Source organism: Cervus elaphus, chromosome 11 (genome assembly GCF_910594005.1).
Source record: "Cervus elaphus chromosome 11, mCerEla1.1, whole genome shotgun sequence".
Lineage (NCBI taxonomy): Eukaryota > Metazoa > Chordata > Mammalia > Artiodactyla > Cervidae > Cervus > Cervus elaphus.
This window is the reverse complement of record NC_057825.1, coordinates 8,844,538-8,862,300: the sequence shown is the minus strand read 5'-3', so window position 1 is coordinate 8,862,300 and position 17,763 is coordinate 8,844,538. Positions and strand designations below refer to the sequence as shown.

At 42.7% G+C, this 17,763-nt stretch overlaps 1 protein-coding gene across 4 annotated transcripts in view; it reads left to right on the top strand.

Moving 5' to 3' along the window:
- Positions 1-17,763, top strand: part of GARNL3 (GTPase activating Rap/RanGAP domain like 3) — a 161,475-nt gene that overhangs the window by 42,845 nt on the left and 100,867 nt on the right. For 3 of the 4 annotated variants that reach the window (XM_043917122.1, XM_043917119.1, XM_043917121.1), the window contains one exon: positions 2,653-2,722. In XM_043917122.1, coding sequence (XP_043773057.1) covers positions 2,653-2,722 — 70 coding nt within the window. Of the gene's footprint in view, positions 1-1,332; positions 1,674-2,652; positions 2,723-17,763 lie in introns of those variants that run through there. The other variant, XM_043917123.1, reaches the window with a different exon arrangement.

The window sequence follows — 17,763 nt, the reverse complement described above, 5'->3', positions numbered from 1 at the left end:
CATGACCTTCCATTTGGTCATTCAGAGACCTGGTTTTTTTCCATCTCGAACCCCTGCCTTCCTATGGGTCCTTGTGGTCCGCTCTTGCTGGCCATGGGGAAGCCAGGCAGGCTTCCCGTGGGAGCCCACAGGCACATCACTTGGGTCTGTATTCTCTTGGCCAGAAATCAGTCACATGGTCACACTCCCTGAAAGAGGGGCTAGGAGATGTAGTCCAGCGACAAGCCCCAGAGGAAAGGAAGGAGGTTTTGGCATGCATGTAGCCATATCTGCTTCTTGGGTCAGGACTGTCTGGACTGATGGAGTGACGTCTAGGGGCTTATCAGGGAGAAGGTCAATAGGCAGCCTGCCTCAGTGATCACTAGGGGCACTATCAGGCAGCAGCTAGTGAGATCTGAAAGATGTGCGAATATCTTCCCTAAGACAACAAATGTTTACTGCGTGTCCATTCTGTGCCTAGCAGTGGGCCAGACTCTGGGGACCTGGAGGAGAACCAAGCTCCTCTTAGAGCTCTGGGTGGTCCCCCTAAACACAACCCTTGTGCTGGATGCCAAGGGGCAGGGAGTTGGGGGGGGTGGGTTTTCTACTATGGCTGGTTTGAGTGCCTCCTGTAGCCCTAGAAATGCCTCCCTTTCCGTTGTGCGTGGCCCTGCCATCAGCAAGCACCGTCTCTGCGGTGTACTGGACGAAATGTAATTAGAAGGGGAAAAGGGCAGCCCACAGCAGATATTCTGTTTATCTCTCTCAGTTGTTTTCCTAGGACATCGTCTGCCCTCTCTGAGGCTTCTAAGGAGGCAGTTGCTCCAGATGTAGGGTCATCACCCTGCTTTGTGTTTGTTTCTGGCTGTTGGCATTGGCAAAGCTAGGAAGCTGGCACTGTCTCGGAACCCCCTCTGTGGTGCCGAGGGTGGCACGGGGAGGGGCCCAGATCCCCACATCCTTACTCTTTTCATGTTTTTGGGCATTTGGGTTAGAAACTGCTGCTGCTGCTTCTGTCGATGACTGAGTCGTGGACCCAACTTAACTGAAGCTGTTGGCTGAGGTCCAGGCAGACAGCTCTCAGTCAGCCACCATTGAGCATCAGTCAGCTCTGTGCCCGACCCCGTCCCAGAGTGTGGATATACCCCTCACAGGATCCCACTTGCTCTCGGTAACTCAGGGCCGCTGGAGAAGGATCTTTAAACTGTTATGTAAGGCAACAGCAATATTCTCCAGGAGGATTTTCAAAAAGGGCTAAGAAAATGGGCGTAGAGGACATAGCTAACCCTGGAGCAGGCCATGGAGGGAAGCTTTTACATCTCTTTCAGAGATTTTTCGGTAGAAAGTCATGTCACTAGCAGCAGGAAGGTAGCCTGGGTAAGTACCTAGGACACCCTTCCAAGCTGCCTTCATTAATTTGTTGCACAGTTTCTTCTAAGACAGTGAGGACTACAAAAGGTTAAATCTCTCCTATGCGATGAACTCAGCCTTCCCCGTGAAATGGAGGAAGCAGAATACCATTAGACTCTCTAATCTCATTTCTCTCATGCTGTCCTTCTTGGAGCCTATCAAACAGTGTCCTGGCAGAGAGTCAGTTCTGTGGCCGCGAAGCATCAGAGTCAGTCTCTTTCTGAACATGCCAGAAGGGCTGTAATTTAGAAAATGTAGCCTACCTTTTAAGGAAGGATGAAAAGGTACTAAATGCACCTTTCTTTGCATGTTAACTCCCAAATATTTGGGATATATTAAATGTGTCATTCCTGGGGAATTTTATTTTCTGTTTTATTAGAGTTGTTTGCATGACATATTAGAACAGAGCTTATTAAAACTGTTTGTATTTGTGGATCTCTGGTGGTTTCATGAGTACTGCTCAGAGCCCTTTCTGTACCAACTATTCAATAAGATATGTGTCTTTTGAGTGTGTAACTGTGCATTCAAGATGCAAATGCAGTAACAATTTTGCCCTTGTTTTAATTGCTTTTCCTCAACGACACATGTGATTTTTCTTATCTGATTTAAGCATTTCTTAAGGGGAGGGGGTAGGAAAGTATTAGCTACTACCACATAGAAAAAGCTAAATATACTTGGATGTTAGATTTTGAGATTTTTCTGTTAGTCCTAGTCTTTTTCTATATTGTGATGTTGTCATAAATTAAAGGGGAGGGGGATGGGGCCTACCAGGATTTTGAAGTTTTTTTTTTCCTCCTATTTAAAGTTTATGTCTCCTAGATAGCATCCCATAATGCTGGTTATTTTTATGCAGAATATTTGGGACAAAGAGGCTCTCTTTAAACGAAAGATAATTGCAAGCTTTGTCCCTTGCCTCAAGTTTACTGCAGGGTTTCTCTCCCCTCTGGTTATACAGAAATGAAATTATAAACCACCAGTAGCCTGGGAAATGTCAATCGATTCCAAATGACTAAATATTTAATTCAATCATTGCCTATACCTCCAAGGATGACTCGGGTGTTTTTCTTCTTACTGAGGGCTCCATGAAAGCCGGGCTCTGCAATGGCTGCTGAGGACTGTGTCTGTTGCAAGGAGGCTCCCCTGCAGTGAGGAGCTGGGCAAGCCTGTTCCATAGCAGCCCTTTTTGCAAATGGTAGTGGATTTTTGCAGAAGGTTTGTGGCCAGATCGCTATGTATAATACTGATGAAGCATTTTTGTTCCAGCTCTGTCTCGGAAGACCTAGGCTGTAGACGTGGGGATTTCAGTAGGAAACATTATGGATCTGTGGAGCTGGTAAGTTTACACTGTCTGTTCAGTGGTAGTACATTGATTTCGATTTAGAGAGGATCGCCAAGCTCTTCAGATCTTTTGTTGTATATTTACTGTTAGACCATGTGGGTACAGTATAAGCACTGGGTGGAAATGAATGACTATTGAAAGGCTGTAATAATAATTTGATCATCTTTATCTGTTGTGTTTTTACTGTTACGTACTTTTAATCTGTGTCTTTCAGTGTGTTAAAAATATGTTGTGGCTTGGTATTTTTCTCTGTTCATGGTGTTATGTAATTAAATAAAATGACTTATGTATTAGGAAAGGTAGCATTTAGCTTTTATGTTATCTTGTTCCTAAAAGTTTCTAAATCTAGTTTTTGAGGTTTAAATATTATTGTAATACATATTCCAATTTTTCTGTACCCTTGCTCTCTGGGTATGTGATAGGAGTTAGAATACCTATGAGCTCTTTTTTTTCCCCTGTTACAAGTATATGTGTTGGACTAGATAAATGACTGTGATAGGTAATAGATATCTGGATTGAAAATATTCATATTTTTCTTAATGAGAGAGATTGGGGTTTGCGTTATGATTTTTTAAAAAGGGTATGCTTTCGTTTTAAAAGAGGCACAGTGAAGATATATCATAGCCTCAATTTTTTTTTTATCATAGCCTCAATTTTTTAAAAGACAGAATTTTGAGTTTTTTCCTCAGTTGATTGGAAATTTGAACGAATTTTTGGGAAAATGTGCTCATAAAATTCTCTGGTTAATATTTAACTATTAAAAACATTAAATTTATTATTTCTGCCTATTTACAAAAACTGAGTCGATGGGATCCATTTGTAAAGTATTAATATAAGCTGCATTAATTGCAGGGTTTAAGAAGTAGAAAAATTTATGTACCAGAATCATGTACAAGTAGCATTCTACTTGAATTCAAGTATATATTACAGGTTTGACTGTGTACCTGACCCAGGTATATTCTTGGAAATATGCATTAAGTGAAAGATTTGGTCCTTGTTTTTAAGGCTCCTACTGTCCTCCTCCTGGGCAGATAAGATACATAATATATCTAAAGAATGAATTTAGTCACATAAAAGACCTCCTGGGTGACTTGGTTGGTGTGTGTACTATGTCAGTCACTGGTGATACCATGCCAGCTCAGACCACCACCTCTACTGAAGAAGCGTGTGCATAACTAATTCAGAATTGGTAAATATTGTGAGAGGCGCACGATGGGGCCTGGTGAGGGTTGGGAGAAGGAGGGAGCAACCCCTTCTGGCTAGGCATCTTGGGGAAGCAGCCTGGAAGGCCTTCTGGAGGCTGTGGGATGTGAGTTGGCGACAAGGAAGATAGACAGAGGATATTTGCAAACAGCATGATTCTTGGCAACGATGATTTGAAGGGCAATGAGCACATGTTCCTGCCCAGCAGAGAGTATAGGGCTAAAGGGCTAAGTGGTTACACAGCGAGTATGCTTTGAAATCAGACAGGCCTGACCTCATATACCAGTTCCCTTACTTATTATCTCCGTAAACATTGCTGAACCTCAGTGGTGCCTGAGAGTTTGTGTTTGGAAGTCATTCTTGTTCCAGCATTTACTAGTTGTATGATTGGCCTTAGTTTTCTCATCTATGAAATGGGGTTTATTAGTATTATCTATTTTATAGGGTTGTCAGGAGGACTGTATGAGATGATGCACAGAAGCACAGTCCCTGTTAACTAACCATAGTGGGAAAGATGAAATTTGATAGCACAACTAGGATGTTGACTCTCAGGTGAAGACTTTGAACCTGATCTAATAAGTAGTATGGCGCTCTTATAGTGAGAGTGGTGTTTGGGGGAGACAACATAGGTGTGTAGGATGGACCCTTTGTAGACTTGTGGAAATCACAGAATATCACACTGGGAAGATACATGAGAGAAGTGCTTTCAAGCTTGAACAGGCATCAGAATCACCTGGTGAACTTTCTAAAACAAATTGCTGAACCCCATCCCCAGAGTTTCAAATTCAGTAAGTTGGGGCTAACTCAGAGTTTTCATTTCTAACAAGTTCCCAGGTGTTCCCATAATGTTGATGCCACTGTTGCCAGAACCACCTTTGGAAAAACCCTGCTTTACAGAATCCCCAACTGGTCATCCGTTATCCCCAGCTGGATGAGGCAGCTCATTGACCAGCTCAGTTTTGTGTGTATGTATGTGTTTATAACTGACTTTTTAAATATTTAAAGTAAATTTTAAATACATTTAAAAATTCTATGTATAATTTCACCATCTTGCAGCAAGCATTTGCCTCTGCTTTTGATATCTTCCAACTTGTATAGCTATAAATGCCATTTCTACATGGTTGTAATCAAATTATATATTTACTTTCGCATGCCTCCTTTTTCATTTAACTGTGTTTTATAAGTATCTTCTTATAATGTAGTTACCATTTTAATTCATGTGTGATAGATAGACCAGTAAGGTGATCAACAATGATCTGTGGAACAATTTTCCCCCTTTTGTAAAATCAGGTCATTTCTAGTTTTCTCAAGTTGGAAATGACATATGCTAAAGGTTAAAAAGCTTCAGGAGGTGGTTGAGGGATAGGGAGGGCTGGTGTGCTGCAGTCCATGGGGTCGCAAAGAGTCAGATATGACTGAGGGACTAGACAACAACAACAGAGGTTGCAAGGGTTGGGAACGATGCAGTGAGCAAGTTCCAGTTTTGCCGTGTGAGGATCTCTTGAGATTCTGACTCCAGTGTTTTAAGGAAGGAGATGTTTTCTCCCATCTATGAACACAGAGTATTATCAAATTAAAAACCATATTGTGTGTCCTATGTTCGTGAGAAAGCCAGTTCAATTTTTCTTACACTTGGTTTGATGAATATTGTTGGGAACCCAGTTGATCTTAGGTGTTTATGGAGGGGTCCTTGGGATTCTGTAAAACCGAAATTTTAGCATAAACTTCTTCTGATGTTCAGGGAATTAGCTAGAAGTCCTTGTGAAGAGTGGAATTGACCATTCAAATCAGCAATGAGAGGGATGCAGGGGCTTGGTTCCCTAGGTTTCAGTTGGGTATACATTTGGTGAGAGACCATGGCACTCAGACACCTACTCTACAGACTCACGGGTGAGTTTCTCAGCCCTAATTCAACAGCTGTGGGTCGAAGGCTGCTACCATGGGGCAGGCATGATGCCCGACACTGAGGGGGGAGGAAAAAGCCAACTGCTCTGCTCTCCTGGAGCTGGAGGTAGTCTGGCTTTAGAATCCAGTGGCCTCAAACTTTGAGTCTCCAGGCTGCATCTTAGCTGTGTTCCCTGCCTGAATCAGGGATGGTTTCCTTGCAAGGGACGGAGATCCACTCAGTCCAGCTCCAATGTAAGGTAATTCACAGAAAGGGTGTGGGAGAATCTCGCCGGAAGGTACTGCAGGAAGCACAGCTGGGCCGCATGTGACTGGGAAGCCATCAGGCAGCGCTTCTCTTTTCTCTCGGCCCCTGTGGTTTCTCAGCTTCGCTTTGCTCTGCGTGTCAGTAACCAGTCTCCCTCTGCACGCCAGCTTCCGCGACAGCACAGTTGCCTCTCTCCAGTCCATTTTCTCCCAGCAGCGGTGTTTGTTTTTTTTTTTTAAATACTTCTTTTTATCATGGTGAAATATTCACAAAATAAAATTTACCATTTTTAAGTGTACAATTCAGGCCCATTATGTATATTCGCCAGGTTATGGAACCATCCTCACTATCTACTTTCAGAACATTTCTCATCATTCCAGATAGACACTGTACCATTAAACAATGACTCCCCATTCCGCCTGCTCCCTGGCAACCTCTGCTTTATCTTTTGTCTCAATGAATTTGCCTATTCTATGTGGAATTATACACCTTTTGCCCTTTTTTGTCTGATTTATTTCAATATTTTCAGGGTTTATCTATGTTGTTACATATATCAGAATTCCATTCCTTTTTCTGGCTGAATAATATTCCATCATATATATATTCCATATATACCACATTTTGTTTTTCCATTCCCCTATTGATGAATTCTTGGGTTGTTTCCACTTTTTAGCTCTTGTGAATAATGTTACTGTGAACATTGGTATACAGGTACCTGCTCAAGTGATGTTTTAAAATATTGACAGCACAGTATCTTTTCTTTCATAAATCTCATCTGTGGCCCATTGCAATGCAAGCCCAGACCCTTTGCAAAGCCCAAAGGGACCCTTCATGGTCCCTGTTCTGCCTTCCTCTCCCACCTTCCCCTGAGCTGCTCACTCACTGTGCTTCAGTGGCCTGATTTTCCTCTCTGGAACAGTTTGAGTTCCTACCTGTCCTTTGCATGTGCTCTTCCCTCTTCCTGGAATGGGCTTTCCTAGCATTGCTCACCGCTTATCTCAGCTTAAATGCCATCTTCTCAGGGAGGCCTCCCCGATCACCCTCGCTGAAGTCATCCTCCTCATTTTGGAGATCTCTAACTCAGCATCCTCTTTATTTTCTTAATGGTGTTTATCACAATCAATATTTGTTTACTAACTATCCTCTCATCCACTAGAGGGGAGGGTGGAAATTGTGTCTTTCTTGAGATTTCTAGGCCTTGGCATATACTAAATTCTCATTCAGTTTTGTTTTTTTTTTTATTACTAAATTGGTTTCTAGTCCCCCACCCCATTTCTAGTCTTGCAGTCCTTGTGTCCACTGTAGTCTATTCATTCTTGGACCCTAATTTCAAATTCCAAAAAGAATGTTATGGATTGGTTCTGCAGGTCCAGTTATCTATCCCTGATTCAAACAGTTGAGTTCAAGGTAGGGTGGTGGTGGAGGGGCAGGGTCATGTGGTATAAATGTGGTCTCCTAGACCCACTCAGCAAAGTTTGTGGGCAGATTCTATTTGGAAAGGATATGGGGAAGAGTCAGTTTCAAAGAGTATGAGCTGAGAAGGAAGCCTCCAATATGTCTATAATATGTCCTCATAGAGTAGATGATTTAAAAGCTCCATCTAAAAGCACCTGGTTAAAATGTCATCTTCTGCAGGTGGACTGTTATCCCTGGCACTTTTTTTAAATTCCATAAACAATGATATGAATTATAAACCCTATAAAAACAGGAATCAAGGCTCTTGACTTAGCACTGTGTCCCTCATACCAACCACAGTGCTTAGCTTTAGTTACTTAGTAAAAATTAATTGAATGAATAAATGGTTCAGTTTGGTTGGAATTAGAGAATAGCCTAACCCATCAAAAATAAAGAAAGAAAAGGAAAAACAAGCTTCTGTGATTTCCCCCCTCCCCAATATAGTTAGACTCATCAGCTTGCAGTGCACTCCATCTGAAATGTTTGCCGTTTTTCTTCTTGATGAATTGAAAGTCTAGTCTCTCGTGGCAGCATTCTAAGCAAGGCACAGCTATTACCCCATCGACCATTCTTCATCACTTCATATCGAAATCTGTCAGGAAAAGCATAAGATTGTTTGTAGCTTTTATTGATCTTTTCTTGGCCTTTGACTCAATGGGTAAGAAACTGATGTGTTACAAATGATGAATGATATGGGCATCGTATGGGCCTCTCCTTTCCCAGCCCAGCTGCTGATCCTCATATAAGCCCACATCTGGGTAATTCTAGGGAAGCCATGATCTGTAGCTAATTTCAAATCCAGGATAAAACAGGAGGGTATATTGTCCATTGGGCTTCCCAGGTGGCACTTCTGGTGAAGAACTGGCCTGCCAATGCAGGAGACGTAAGAGACTTGGGTTTGATCCCTGGGTCAGGAAGATCCCTTGGAGGAAAGCATGACAACCCACTCCAGTATTCTTGCCTGGAGAATCCCATGGTCAGAGGAGCCTGGTGGGTTACAGTCCATGGGGTCACAAAGAGTTGGACATGACTGAGGCAACTTAGCACGCATGCATATTGTCTATTCCTTTTTAAACTTGTACTCAAATGAGTCAAGCCTGCATTTGGACCAGCTGTCTGCTACCCTGGTATATCAGAAAGAAATGTATAAATGTCTCTTCGTGAGGATAGCATGGTTTTATTGTTTTGAACTCAGAGTAGCCACAAAGGATACCTGGCTATACTGAGTACACCCAGAAGAAAGGTTTGTCATGAACTTGATTGGCATCTGCAGATTTTAATATCTGAGGTTTTGACTGTGCGACAACTTTTGAAGTCTGATATATAGTCATTTGTATTTTTGCTCAGGCACGAACTTGAATTACGCCTGTGGGACTGTTGTGCTTTAGATGATTCTTGGCTAATGAGTGATTTAGCTGCCTGCCCAGCATCCCTAATACAGCACAGTTTTGTTCTCTATTCAGGGTTGAGTAGGCTTTTTGTTTTCAGAGGCATTTTATGGGAGAATTATGTTCTGTGTAGTATCACCGAATTGAGAAATGAGTGAAGGTACCAGAATATCTCCCCTAGGAACATCAAAACATCACGACTTCTGTCTTCTACAACTAGAATCATAATTTTGGCAGATGTTCTCTAATACTTAACTGGCTTATATCTAAGGCTTTGATAGCAGGTTTACTCATGTAGGTACTGCAAAACATAACATTTATCTTGGAATTATCAATGAGTTGGGGCTTCCCAGCTGGTGCTAGTGTAAAGAACCTGACTGCCAGTGTAATAGACTCAGGTTTGATCCCTTGGTCGGGAAGATCCCCTGGAGGAGGGCATGGCAACCCACTCCAGTATTCTTGCCTCAAGAATCCCATGGACAAAGGAGCCTGGTGGACTACAGTTCATGGGATCGCAGAGTGTGAAGCAACTTTGCACATGTGCATGCATCAGTGAGTTTAACATGGTTAGAAACTATGGCGCTCTTTTTGATATTTTGATGCCTTTGTGGATGATTAGTAATGCTTATGTTGAACATTTTCCAGGCTAAAATTATTGCACCCATTTTTAATAATGCAGAGCTTTGAGACCTTAGTCATGTTTATGCGTTAGAATGGAACTAGAAATCTTTTATTGTTTATTAGTTGCTGTTTATTGAATGTTTACTATGTACCAGTCAATGAGCTAAATACTTTAGATGCATTTGCCTATTTAATTCTCCCAAATGACCACCAGCAGTTTTTTATTTCACCACACACTGTTGATGCTCAGAAAATGTTGGTGGACATTGAATGGATTCTCATTTTATCAGATGATCTCGGAGAGATCCCACAGCTAGTAGAGGTAACACTTAAGCCCAGATCTGTCTGACTGTAAGAGCCCTGTGCTTAATCTCTCAGCCTATGAGCCTAGGCTGTTTTCTAAGGAAATTGGGTGATTGTTAGAGCAAACATCTCTGCCCTCAGATGTGTGCATGCTAAGTCACTTCAGTCATGTACAACTCTGTACAACCCTATCAACTGTAGCCCCCCAGGCTCCTCCGTCCATGGGATTCTCCAGTAAAGAATACTGGAGTAGGTTGCCATGCCCTCCTCTAGGGGATCTTCCCAAACCAGGGATCGAACCCACGTCTCCTGCATTGGCAGGTAGGTTCTTTACCACTAGTGCCACCTGGGGAGCCCATCTTTGTCCTTAATCAACAGCATAAAGTAGCTCTGCTTTAAGTGTTAGCTGAAATATATAATTTCAAACTCTCTTAGGTCCAAATCTTAACAAAAGTTTCATTTTAAGAAGAATGTTCAGAAAAAATTACTTAAGAAATGTCCGTACGATAAATGGTTTAAATTTAATTCCTGGTTTAGGCCCAACCATAAGGTAGCAACAACATTTGGCCCACACTTTAGAGGGGCCACTTTTCTTGGCCCTGTTAGAAAAGCAAGAGTTTTTCTTGATCTGTGCCCTTGTGTTATGCCTTTAACTTGCACTGATGGACAGATCAGAAAAGAGCCATATGACTCTGGATGGTGTGTCACTTGGGAGGAAGCGCTTGAGGATTTCGTCTGTCACACAGTATCTCCTTTAAGAGAGAAAAGTTTTCCCAGGACCAAAAAGCAGCTTCGTTGTTAACCTTATATGCAGTGGACATCCTCTAAATGGGTTTTTTCCTCTTTGCACTGGCCTCTACGAAGCTCAGGACCCTATTTATGGCTTGCCTTGAACAGCCTTAAAAGACTGTCTAACAGGCAGCCTAATTTTATTCTCTTGTTTTCAGTTTATTTACCCACACCTGTGAGAGTTGGACTGTGAGGAAAGCTGAGCGCCGAAAAGTTGATGCTTTTGAACTGTGGTGTTGGAGAAGACTCTTGAGAGTCCCTTGAACTGCAAGGAGATCCAACAAGTCCATCCTAAAGGAGATCAGTCCTGGGTGTTCACTGAAAGGACTGATGCTGAAGCTGAAACTCCGATACTTTGGCCACGTCATGCGAAGAGTTGACTCATTGGAAAAGACCCTGATGCTGGGAGGGATTGGGGGCAGGAGGAGAAGGGGATGACAGAGGATGAGATGGCTGGATGGCATCACCGACTCGATGGGCATGAGTTTGAGTAAACTCCGGGAGTTGGTGATGGACAGGGAGGCTAGGTGTGCTGCGATTCATGGGGTCTCAAAGAGTCGGACATGACTGAGCAACTGAACTGACTGAATTTTCCCTTGTTCTAAATTTGTTTTGTTTCTAATTTTCTCCTTTGAGTGAGATATATCTCAGGAAGACGCTTTAAATCTTTTCTAAAAAGTAAGGTAGAGCATAAAATAATATTTTCTGTGTTCAGCTTCTAGCTCTTAACAGCGCATCCTCTGTCCCCCATTGAGGGTAACCTAGTTCACAGAATGGTTTTGACCCTTGTCTCCTCCCTCCCCTACTCTTTGATCAGGGCTTCTATGACCTATTTTCCTAGGATCAACTACACCTGGGGAGAATTAGCATCCCCTGCCCAGCTATTTGGTGACTGCTTTGAGCACTGAGCCCTGTGTTAATTGGGGTCCAAAAGTCTTCCAAATCAACTAGCTTAACACATATTGTAGTAAGAATATCAGACAAGTCCTCCAAGTTTTTCCAGGCAAAATCAACCTTGGAAACAGCCACTCCAGGGATATTTGGCACCAGTGTGCTCTCTAGTTTCAAAACTAGAACTGCAAACACTCCACTCCCTCCCTCCGCAGGCCTGGGCACTCATGCCAGGTCCCTGGTGGGCACACAAGTCTTCCGTTCCTGTGTGCCCCCACGTCCTTCTTTGGGTGACGCTCCCTCCTGCCACTGCCCCGTCAGCTCAGCTCACAATCTCTGGCTCCCACACCTTCTGCTGGAACCCGGGGGTCTTTGTTCTGTGACTCCAGGGGTCTTCAGCTGGTGGGATATAGGTCCCTGGTGCACTATAAAAATACTTTCAGGACTTCCCTGGTGGTCCAGTGGCTGAGACTCTTTGCTCCCAATGCAGAGGGTCCAGGTTTGATCCCTGGTCAGGGAACTAGACCCCACATGCCACAACTAAGACAAACAGCCAAATAAATAAATATTTGAACACAAATAAATACTTTCAAATTTTTCTCAGTGTTTAATACAGTTTATATTTTGTGTAACCAGAGATACAAACTGTTGGCATACTGTTTATTGGTTAATTCTTCACAGCAAATCGAGTTTTCTACCTGTGATCTCTTGTATACTATGGAGGAAAATTCTCATGTGTGTCTCAGATACCCAGTCTTTATTGGATGCCTGCTTGATAATATCTATTGCCTCTCACTTCTCACTTGTGCCAAAGTGACTTCTGCCTTACACCAGGTCCTGTCATGTGCCCACTTCAACTTTTAGTACAACAAGGCTTGGCGGTATGTATCATCAGTTGTATCAAAAATAAATTTTAAGCTTGAGCAAAAATATGACATCACCATCTCAATGGACATGAGTTTGAGCAAACTCTGGAAAATAGTGATGGACAGGGAAGCCTGGTGTTCTACAGGCCATGGGTCGCAAAGAGTCGGACACAACTGAGCGACTGAACAACAAATACTGTTTTTATGAATACAAAGTATTTTCTTTTCTGGAAGGTATTTTTAAGAACCAGTATTTACTTATTTATTTAGGCAGGTCTGTGATCAAAGACTGAAGAAGGGAATGGCAACCCACTCCAGTATTCTTGCCTGGAGAATCCCATGGACAGAGGAGCCTAGCAGGCTACAGTCCATAGGGTCACAAAGAGTCAGACACGACTGAAGCGATCTAGCATGCTTGCATGCATGATCAAAGATGTAGTACTTGGCATTCCTCTGGTGATCCAGTGGTTAAGACTCCAAGTTTCCAATGCAGGGGGCCCGGGTTCAATCCCTGGTCAAGGAACTAGATCCTGCATGCTGCAACTAAGACCCAGTGCAGCCAAATAACTTTTTCCTGATGTAGTACTTGGCAGCCATGAACACACACCAAGAATTTGAAAGCCACCCTTTTACTTCTTTTAGTGGTATTACCTTGAAAACGAATCTTACCTTTTTGCCAACCTTTCACCATGTGGTCTCTGAACATTTATAGCTCTTTGTTAGATCCTCAGAACTAAGTCTAACACTTTTAACTTATTAGCTGCCTCCTAGCAGACAACTTGGGACAGATTTCCCCAGGGCTGCAGGACCCAGAGTATTTGAGGCTTCATTCAGATCTCTCTCAGCAGCCCCAAGCTGAGACCCTTGTCTTCAGCTTTCTTCTGTCTCAGGGCAAGTCCTGTTTCCTTAGGGTATACCTCTATCCCCAGGTTGCAGCTTCACCTTCTTGGTAGAAAGGGAGAAGATCTGTGGGGTCTAAAATTTGCTCCCCTGTTCCCCACACTGGGTGAATTTAGGAAAAATCATGCCCAAACCTGGTGTCATCTGCTGTGACCAACACGAAAAGGGCCCCCAGTTTCATGCCACAACTAATATTTTAATTTTTTATATTGAAGTATTTTACATATTTAATTAAAGCCGTTACTTTGGGTTCCTTTATGTGTAAGAAAAGGATTGTATAGTTTTTGGCCTCAGTCTTTTAATTGGTCTTCTGCGGTTATCTCTATGTTGCAGTGTTTTAAAATACAATCTCAAGCTGTGTTTGCTGAATAGATGTGAAGACTTTATCATTACTTTAGGAATACATTTCAGCCACTCTAAATTCTCTTTTCGATCCCTGTGATAGTTCCACAAATTCCCTTATGAATTCGACTTTGAATGCTCTCCTTTCTTGTTCCCACTAATCCAGTACTTGCCAAGGTCACTAAAGAGACGCATCTAGCCTTTAGCTCATGGGCCGCTCTGCGCATGCGCCCTCTTAACACGTTCCCCTCCCCCAGTGTCTGTGTGTCTGCTCTTTTGTGTTTTTCCTCCTGCCTCTCTACTGTACCTCCTCTGCTTCTTTCCCGTCTGGTCCTCACATTTGGATGCTTCTCAGGGTTCTGTCTCAAGACACCCTTCTCACCTGATCTGCTCTTCCTCGTGACATTTCCTACCTTCATGGCTTCAGGTACTGTCTTCAGGCTGGTGGCTCACAGATCCGTATATTCTTCCCAGGTCTCTATCCACAGCATCTAAGGCCATCTGCTCATACGCCCACAGGACGTCCCCATGGGCAACTGAACCTTAAAATGCCCAGTATTGAACTCAGTCCTCCCTCTTTACCCTCCCACACCGCTAGAGAATGGCTTTATCTTCTTCAGTTCAGTTCAGTCACTCAGTCGTGTCTGACTCTTTGCGACCCCATGAATCGCAGCCATTGCTAATTTCAGAAACTAGGAAATCACCCAAAGCTCACATCCAGGCTCTTACCAAATTCCGTTGATTTTATATTCTCAATAGATTTCCTGGCTAAGTTTCTCTTATTCACATGGGTGTGCATGGACAATGCCAGACAGTCTTTTGAGGAGAGAGAGAGATAGACATAGATACATATATATATATGCATGGAAATATGTATTATGTATTCATGGGACTTCCCTGGTGGCTCAGATGGTAAAGAATCCGCCTGCAATGCAGGAGACCTGGGTTGGATCCCTGGGTCGGGAGGATCCCCTAGAGAAAGGAATGGCTACCCACTCCAGTATTCTTGCCTGGAGAATTCCATGGACAAAGGAGCCTGGCAGGCTACAGTCACAGAGTCACAAAGAGTCCGACACGACTGAGCGACTAACACTTTCACTTTTCATACGTATTCATATAAATTTCACAACTACCTGATAGTTTTATAGATACTTTTGTTACCCCCATTTTACAGATGAGGTTACTGAAGTTCAAAGAGATTAATTAACTTGTCCAAAGTCACACAACTTGTAAGTTGTTGAGCTTGTCTGTCTCCCGTCTTATGCACAGTAGGTTATATTTATTTAGAAGTTCTGTGACCTCCCCACTGTTATAAGCTATGCTCCAGTGCCCCTCTGTTGTCATCATCATGTGTGCATGCTCAGTCGTATTCAACTCTTTGTGACCCCATAGGCTGTAGCCCACCAGCCTCCTCTGTCCATGGGATTCTCCAGGCAAGAATACTAGAGTGGGTTGCCATTTTCTCCCCCAGGGGATCTTTCTGACCCAGGGATCAAACCCGAGACGTCTCTTGTGTCTCCTTCATTGACAGGTAGATTCGTTACCACCATACCACCTGGGAAGCCCTCTAGTACCCCTTATTGTGCATAAAAATCACTTGAGGAATTTATTTAAGATTCAGGCTCTGATTTGGCATGTCTGGAATGAGCCAAATAGTGTGCTTTTTTTTTTTTTTCTCCACAATCTTCCATTGTGAAAGTGACTTAACTCCTTACAGGTTTATCATTTGATCTCCGAGGAAGTCCAGAGACTACTTTGTTTTTAAGTAAAGAAGAACAATAAAAGACTTCCCTGGTGGTCCAGTGGTTGAGACTTCCCACTCCCAATGCAGTGGACCCAGGTTCAATCCCTGGTCCAGGCACTAGATCCTACAAGCTTCAACTAAGAGTTTCCTTTGCCACAACAAAAATCAAAGATCCTTAGTCGGACACGACCGAAGTGACTTAGCACGAACACATAAATGGATTAAAACAACAGAAATTTATTCTCTCATAGTTCTGGAGACTAGAAGTCTGAAGTCAAGATGTTGGCAGGGCTGCACTCGCTCTGAAGGTTTGAGGGACGACTTTTGTCCCTCACCTCATCCAGCTTCTGGGGTTGCCAGTAATCCCTGACATCGTTGACTTGTAGCTGCATCGCTCTAGTTTCTGCTTCTGCATCACATGGCCTCCTAGCCTGCACTTCTGTATCTGCATCACCCTCTTTTCTCTTGTAAAGATACCAGCTGGGACTTCCCTGGTGATCCAGTGGTCAAGACTCCGAGCTGCCAGTGCAGCGGGCATGGGTTCAGTCTCTGGTCAGGGAACTAGATTTCACATGCTACAGCTAAGACCTGGAGCAACCAAATTAATTTTTTTTTTTTTAAAGAGAGATACCAGCCATTGGACTTAAGTCCCACCCTGATCCAGTGAATTCATCTTAACTTGTCTAATTACATCTGCAAAGACCCTCTTTGCAAATAAGGGCATATTCTGAGATTCCTGGTGGATGCAAAGGTGTTTGGGGTGGGAGCACAGGGAATACCATTCAAGCCAAAACAGTTACTTTCTTCCTTTTAGTGTTCAGAAAGAAGCCTGTGAAAATTTAGTTTATTTTCTTTATTGGTAACTTCCTATCTTGATCTTTCTCAGACTTTCTTCTTTTACTTTTAAAATGTTTCTCATAGTTTTTCTATGTCTTTCTCTTCTCAGCAATTTTGACTAAAACATTGCATCTTTGTGATTCTTAGACCCAGGTCTTATGTCATGGATGAATATTTTCTTCAGATGTATGTTTGATTATTGCTCATTTTTCCTCTTGAAATAATAAGGAAGGTCTTTTTCTCTGTCCTCAGTCACTGTCTTGTCTTTCTCATTATTTTATATTTTGTTCCTCTTCATTCTGGGAAGGCATCTCAAATGATAAACATATTACTGTCTCTGTTGTATACAATAAACATTTCACTTTCCTCCTCCAATGAGGATTTTTAATTTTAATCCTATATTTGCATTTTTTGGCCCTCATTTATCTTGCCCACTTCCACAAGCTTTACCCACTTACTGTAAAAATTGTCTTCTGTATTATTGAGGACAACAGATGCTTTTTAAATCTTTTGTTTTGGTTTCATAGTAAAAAATGATGTGCTTCTTTTTTCAGTTTTTAGGATCATATGTAGCATTATTTTAAATAACTCCCATGTTTGTGATTTTTTTTTTCCTTTTTATAATACAGAATCTTTAGACAAATACAAAGAGCTATTCAGACCTTTTATTTTCAAGAGACAAAATGTACAACTGACCCTGAGCTCTCATTGTCCTTTTGGGTACCGCAGCTTCTCTGAATCAAGTATCTGGATGGCTGGTGGCTATGCAAAGCTCCCTGATCAATATCCAGGGTCTGATTGGTGTTTCTCTAGTGAAGCTCTGCTGGGAAGGGATAGGATGTCCTCCATGCTTGGCTTTTTGCTGCTCTGAACCAGTGGCTCTAGAATTTATACATATAGCCAGGACTTAGAGGGCTATGGCTAGCAGTCTGGTTGGAAGAGGAGTATTAAAGTAATGTTTGCCTAACTCTTTACATAAACTTGAGAAAACACCATCTGTGTAAAGAATCGGGTGGAGATTATGAAGGTGGAATCCCCCCATACCCAACCACACTTTGGTGTGACCACTTGCTTGGCATATTGACAAAACTGTGTCCCCCAGGGTGCTCTGCTACCAGGACCCTCCCTGTCTCTCTCCCTGTCTATGGCTCTTCACTTATGAAGACTGCGTTTTCTTTCTTTTTTAAAATATCTGTTTATTTGGTTGCACTGTGTCTTAGTTGCAGTACTCGAGATCTTTGATCTTCAGCTGCAGCACGCGGGATCTTTAGTTGTGGCATGTGGGACCTAGTTCCTTGACCAGGGGTGGAACTTGGTACCCTGCATTTGGAGCGCAGATTCTTAGCCACTGGGCCACCAGGGAAATCCTAAAGCTACATTTTTCTAACATGGACTTTGTCTCTCTCCCTGCCCCGTCTTACCCAATGTTTTCTTGAAGAGGAAAAAGAGGTGCTGGAGTGGCTAGGGCTACCTTAAAATGCAGTGCTCGTGCAATAAAGAGATGACTCCCTGTGTTTTACTGTTACTCTTTGTATAGACCCAGG